Source organism: Mandrillus leucophaeus, unplaced genomic scaffold (assembly GCF_000951045.1).
Source record: "Mandrillus leucophaeus isolate KB7577 unplaced genomic scaffold, Mleu.le_1.0 Scaffold462, whole genome shotgun sequence".
Lineage (NCBI taxonomy): Eukaryota > Metazoa > Chordata > Mammalia > Primates > Cercopithecidae > Mandrillus > Mandrillus leucophaeus.
The window spans coordinates 2,019,469-2,026,139 of record NW_012104943.1 but is presented as its reverse complement, the minus strand read 5'-3'; the positions used below and the strand labels follow the sequence as shown (position 1 = coordinate 2,026,139).

The 6,671-nt window shown below is 42.4% G+C and overlaps 1 protein-coding gene across 1 annotated transcript; it reads left to right on the top strand.

Moving 5' to 3' along the window:
• The first annotated feature begins 2,916 nt into the window (after positions 1-2,916).
• On the top strand, positions 2,917-3,314 carry LOC105550036 (cytochrome c oxidase subunit 7C, mitochondrial). Its single transcript, XM_011994861.1, has one exon. It carries the CDS (start codon positions 2,989-2,991, stop codon positions 3,178-3,180), a length of 192 nt encoding a protein of 63 aa, XP_011850251.1. The 5' UTR covers positions 2,917-2,988; the 3' UTR covers positions 3,181-3,314.
• The last annotated feature ends 3,357 nt before the right edge of the window (positions 3,315-6,671 follow it).

Genomic DNA, 6,671 nt, shown 5'->3' with positions numbered 1-6,671 from the left:
TTACAATAATGTGAAAAAATTCTCTGGAGCATGTCTTTAAAATTTTAATGTGAATCGTTTGGAGGGCTTGCTAAACCTGAGCAAGCTTTCTGGGCAGAAATTGTTCTGTATACATGTTATTGAGAGATATGGAGGTTAATTAGAAAAAAAGGTGGTTATATCCAGGGAGGAAAAACTGGAGCCACAGAGGGTGGGGGTGGGGAGGTACAGTGCAGGAAATTATTGCTAATGGCTGCAGTAGGTCCTAGCAGGAAGACACCTGGCCCTGTATAACAGGGGTCAGCAAATTATGGCCAGGGAGCCAGCTGCCTATCTTTGCAAATCAACTTTTACTGGAACACAGCCACGTCCATTTATTTAGGTGTTGTCTATGACTGCTTTCCCATGAGAATGGCAGAGTTGGATAGTTGCCACAGAGTCTGTGTGACCCGCAAAGCCTACAGTATTTACTATCTGGCCTTTTACAGAAAAGGTTTGCTAATCCCTGTTTTAAACCATTAGTGTTTAACTGTTAGAAATAAAAACTAAATTCTAAAACAGCAAAAAGGAAAAAAATAATGACTATAGAATGATAAAATGTTAGAGCTGAAAGAAATCACCTCCAACTGCATTGTTTTAGGAGAGAAGACTCAGGTTCAGGGAGGTGAAGTATGAATTGAAAGTAATGGCAAAAACCGCAGTTACTTTTATACCAATCTAATAACTTGTCCATGGCCTGAAGGTAGTGGGAAATCTAGGAGTATGACCCAGGTCACTGATTTCCCCCATTTCCACACGGTTATCTCTTATTAATCTATCACTGTATTTAAATGGCTTTCCATCCAGGCAGGTTATAAAACATTACTTAGTTTAGTAAAGTAAGGTATTCATGACTTAAAACGGGCATGTGACTAGGGTTCACCGAGAGTTCTAATTCAGCATTCTACAATGAAATCTGTGAACCATAAAACCTGCATGCAGCTGAAATTCCTAAACTTTTCAAGAACACTGGAGTACACAGTCAACGTTGCCTTGAATGTGATTTTCAATTGCTTTCAATTGTAAAGTGTTACGCTAGCTTGTTGTCAGTTATTTCATTAAACCAAGTATGTATTTGCCAATCAGGGGGGTCTATCATCTTCCTAAAGCAGGGTTTAAGGTGCCTAAGATGGAGAGTTCCAATGTGAATCATGCACGTCCTTTGTTACAACCTAAAGCACTGTGACAAGTAGAACCAAAAATGTAATGGCTCACACACAGAGAAGTTTCTGATTCACATAACACTTCGAAGGGATAGAAGTTGGGGAAGGGAGTTGGTGTATAAAGTAAGGGGGAGGGAAGAGAAGGGCTCTGTTTCACATGGTCATTCAGAGGCCCAGGCTGATGGTGGCTCTGCCATCTTCAAAATTTGGCTTCCCAGAATACTCTAGTCATTATCCTACCAGCCACCAGGAAGAGGGGAAAGTCATGGAGGAGTATGTGAGGTTTAATGCCACATCTGTTCGAATTCTACTGGCTAGAACTCAGCCACACACTGGCACCTAACTGTGAAGGCAACTGGGAAATTTACAGCGATTTGAAAAATCAGGAAACATATAATGAACTTTATATTTGTTTATTTTTATTTTTTAGAAATGGAAGTCTCACTATATTGGCCAGGCTAGATTTGAACTCCTGGGCTCAAGTGATCCTCCTGCCCCAGCCTCCCGTGTAGCTGGGATTACAGGCACAAACCACCATGCCTGGCTTGATGAACTATTTTAAAACAATATTTTCTGTACATCTTCAAGTAACAAGCTCAGTATATTTTCTTCAGTTTCCAAACACATTTTCACATGTGTGGCCATGGGCCTGGGGAAGGGGTAGATGAATGTTCATGATCTTCACCATCTTTATTGCTAAAGACTGAGGTTTATAGCCAAAAACGCTTGCAAAGCAACATTCCATTGTTATCACTGACATCTTTTCTCCATTGGAAAGTGGGAATGAGACAGACAGGTGTCCTACAGAGGTCTTTTATCCACCTAACTATATCAAAAACACTTTCAGTCATTACTATTGAAGAGCAGTTTTGATCTATAACAGTGGGCTGAAAATTAGGGTGTGGGTATTTTAGTTGTGGCATAAACTGGGCATAGTGTCCCCAAGGACTCAGGCTTAGGAAGAGCGCTTACCTGACCTGAAGCTAAACATTTTTTAACAAATAGTTGTAGAAAAATACATAGTCACCTGCAAGCACTAACAGGTAATAGTCTGGGATGACTCTAAATACCTTTATCTTGCATACCTGTAATAGTTTAAATCTGAAGACAACCTGAATCCCAGCTGGTGCGGTTTGTACACCCAAGCCAGTGCACCTGATCATCTAGAGTCCCACAGGCCTGTGGCTTCCTCCCCTGATGGGGTCAGCATGAGTTATAAATCCTGCAGCAGCATACCCACCTTTCCTTCCTGGTTCTTCTATTTGCACTATTGCCTGGAAGAAACTATGGATGGGGAAAAGCAAAAATTCACTCTCCCCAGTCTTGCATCAGTTGGCCTGAAATTAGCATAATCCATAGGGTCTACCATTTGGTTTGCTGTCCAGCCCTTCCTGATCACCAGGAGAGACCGAGAGCTCAGGAGTGAAGCAGAGAGCACATGTACCAATGTGGGGGCAGGTGGTCCTGGTAGCCCTGGAGCTACCCAAACAGACTGGAGAAAGGGGACTTTCGAGGCCACCAGAGATAAACTGCACTTCCCTTAGAATACTACCTAAGCCTGCTCCATCTTCACCTAGGAGCCATTTATTTGTTTTTATATTAAGAATTTTATTATGGGCTTTGTTTTGTATTCATTATGATTTACAAAGTCCTGCCATCTAGTGGCCAAATTAATAACACATCTCTGAACACGCTTGAAATGTTTTTTTAACAATGCCTAATGTAGGTGAAAACAAGGTCTTGGTGAGGTGCTGCCATTTCATCCGTCCTCGGTCTCTGCGCCTTTCGCAGAGCTTCCAGCAGCACTATGTTGGGCCTGAGCATCTGGAGGTTCACCACCTCTGTGGTCCATAGGAGCCACTATGAGGAGGGCCCTGGGAAGAATTTGCCATTTTCAGTGGAAAACAAGTGGTGGTTACTAGCTAAGATGTGTTTGTACTTTGGATCTGCATTTGCTACACCCTTCCTTATAGCAAGACACCAACTGCTTAAAACATAAGGATGTTTCAGTTCATCCATTTAACAGATATGAAGAGCATTTTAAGAGGTGCAGCCGCTGGAAATGGATCAAACTCGAACTCATATGGCATACTAGATATGTTTGTCAATAAACTTATGACATGAAGAAAAAAATTAAAAAGTGAACAATGCCTGATGTAGAGCCAATACTCAGAAATATTTAATGCAAAAGTGAAATGTAGTTCAACCAACAGTTTCAAGATATGGTATATGACATACAAAGAAATGAAAGAAAGCAGACATCCTATGATATTTATGGCTAAGCTCTATTGTCAGTGTGTTATAATCCAGTAGGGATCTCTCCAAAGAGAAATCTCAGAAGGGCCAAGTATGGTGAATTATTCTATGTACACTCATGATCTTCATCATCGTGGTCATCATCATTATCATTACACAGACAAAAGGGGCCAACAATAGGCTTACCTTGAGAGAAGGGGAGAAATGGACTACAGCAGAGTTTCCCAAATTTGTCTGCATATTTATAATCACCTGGAGATCATTTAGATTCCAAAGCCCAGACCACATTGCATGCCAGTTAAATCACAATCCCTGGGAGTGGCCCAGGCATCAGTATTTTTGAAGCTCCCAGATTCAAATACACAGTCATGTATGGGGATCATGGGACTATGAGTATCTAGCATTTACATCCGTGCAATGGTATCTTACATGAGCAGTTTACAAGAGCATTTTGGCCTAGATTAACTCATCTAATCCTTGTGCATTAGGATTATAAGTAAGAATAATCCCTGTGCGATAAATAAAATAATTTCCCTGGTGGCTCCTAAATTTCCAGAAAGGTTGGGAAGTCATCTGGGAGCTAAATTGGCACAGCAAGCCTGCCCTCTTCCCTATATTATATGGTTGCTTGAGGTGACTGGGGTGGGGAAGCTGACCAAGAGTATGGGGGACTAAAGCCCCATTCCCCACACAGTGACCCCACTGATTAATTACCTCTGCTTTCTAAAGACAGAGACAGAGGCTCTCATTTCCTTAAAGCGGCACAGCTGTGCACAACAGAGGCCGCACTGCGCCCTCTGCTGGAGGGTCTGAGTGGGCTCTTGGGTATGCAGTGGCAACAGCAGCGCCCTCCGCGTGTGCTTTCCACTCACAGACCTGGGATCCATGCACTGCAATGCCCTTCATGCAAATTGAATGTAGACATATCCGAATTTTTCTAATATATTTCTATATAAAACGATTATTTACTTCGTAGAAGCCTTTTTTTTTTTTTTGAGGCAAGGGCTCACTCTGTCACCCAGGTGAAAGTGCAGTCGCGCAATTACGGCTCATTTAAGCCTCTATCCCCAGGCTCAAGAGATCCTCCCGCTTCATTTATTGATTTTTTGTAGAGACCCCATACCTACTATTTTTTTAGGTCCCATGTTACCCAGGCTGGTCTCGAGCTCCTGGGCTCAAGCGATCCACTTGCCTTGGCCTCCCAAAGTGTGGGGATTACAGGCGTGAGCCACTGCGTCCAGCAAAGTTTCCTTTCTCTAAGAAAAGAATCACCACAGAATTTCTGAAGATAACCAACCCATTTTCTATATTTTACATTATTCCATTTAAAAATTCAATTCTATATTCATCTTCTTCAGCAATCGTTTTTGGGTCGAAGCTAAGCACACTGAAATACTTATCCAAGCCATTGGTTTTACATTTTTATACTTGCCCATCCAGCAGACAATAAAACAGAAAGAGAAACTTTTCAAAACCCAAAGAGATGCCCCTCTCTCAGGGTTGCTGTGTACGGGTACACAGGTTGTGCACTGTACAACTTCAGGAGACACACACCATGTGGACAGTAATGTGAATCATAGCCCTTCATTTATGCAACAAGGTGGGACTGCTCTGGTGCTAGGTGTGGCAGAAGAAATACAGATGCCTGCCTTCACTTGTGCTTCTAACATGAGTGCTGGTGACCCATCAGCTCTGTCGTGAAACACCCCACAGCCAAACCTAACATTTATCACTTCAAAGCCAGGGCTGTTTCTCCTGGGATAGCTTTGTGCTGGTTCTAGGTCATTTTTCAAGTCATATAAAATTCATATCTTTCTTTTGTTTTTAAAAATACTTTCTCTGAGAACATTTTTTTAAAAGATTTGTTTTTTTAAAAACTCATCTGTACTCAAGAGACCTTCATGTCTTGTACCCTAAACTTGAAAAACTCAGCTAACAGAAAGAACGTAATGTTTGTGTTTACTCCCTGACCCTTTATGAATCTTCAGTATCATACTTGCCTTTATTCTTCTGCGCAAATGCTGATTCCGCTTGTATTCACATTCATGTTTGACCTCTTCTGAAATATCTGATCAGTATTGTGTTTCAGATCACCTTCGAAGTGTATTTACTTGCGAGTGCAAGCCTCTCCTCAGTTGGGGATCACACGCAGCTCCTTGGGAGAGAAGGGGGTCTTGGTCCAATTGGATTGCTTACCTTCATATAGAATAGAGAACACATAAAAACGGATCCGTGAGGAAGACAGGTGCTAAATTCATCATGGCGGGTAGTCCTTACATTTCCTACTGCAACTAGCTCTTCAGCAAATGCTAAAAGCCATCTTTCAAAATCCCGAGTCTGGCCAGGTGCAGTGGCTCATACCTGTAACCCCAGCGCTTTGGGAGGCTGAGATCAGCAGTTCAAAACCAACCCGACCAATATGGTGAAACTCTGTCTCTGCTAAAAATACCAAATAATAATAACAAAAATAAAACTAAAAAAAAAAATCCGGAGTCTGTCAATATCCCCCCACACCACCACCACCACCGGGTATCACAGATTACTTTTTCCTTCTCTGCTTCTCTTGACTGCCTAGAACATCGGCACTCTTTGGGGTTTCAAATGTTCACTTCTAACTTGGCGTTTGTTTCTTTTTTGAGACGGAGTTTCGCTCTTGTTACCCAGGCTGGAGTGCAATGGCGTGATCTCAATTCACTGCAACATCCGCCTCCTGGGTTCAAGCGATCCTCCTGCCTCAACCTCCCAAGTAGCTGGGATTACAGGTGTGCACCACCACGCCCAGCTAATTTTGTATTTTTAGTGGAGATGGGGTTTCTCCGTGTTGGTCAGGCTGATCGTAAACTCCTGACCTCAAGTGATCCACCCACTTCAGCCTCCTAAAGTGCTGAGATTACAGGCGTGAGCCACTGTGCCTGGCCCTAACTTGACTTTCTAATGTAATTATTTTAAATCCACCTGGTCTTTTTAATCTTGTGTTAGTATGTCCAGTTTGCTTGTTTCTGTGTTTTTTATCTTCAAGCTGGCCCAAATCCCTTTAGGAAGGGAAATAAAAAACACACAAATTGGAAAATATGTAGTTGCAACTCCAAGCCTTTGAAATCTGGTCAGGACATGGGTGCTAGAGAAACCAGAGGCCGGGAGACCCCTGAATCCTGCTTCCTGCTCACGGCAACAGCAGGGGTGGCTGAAGCCAGAGAGACAGTTTTGCTCTCCTATTTCTTATCACATAGAAAT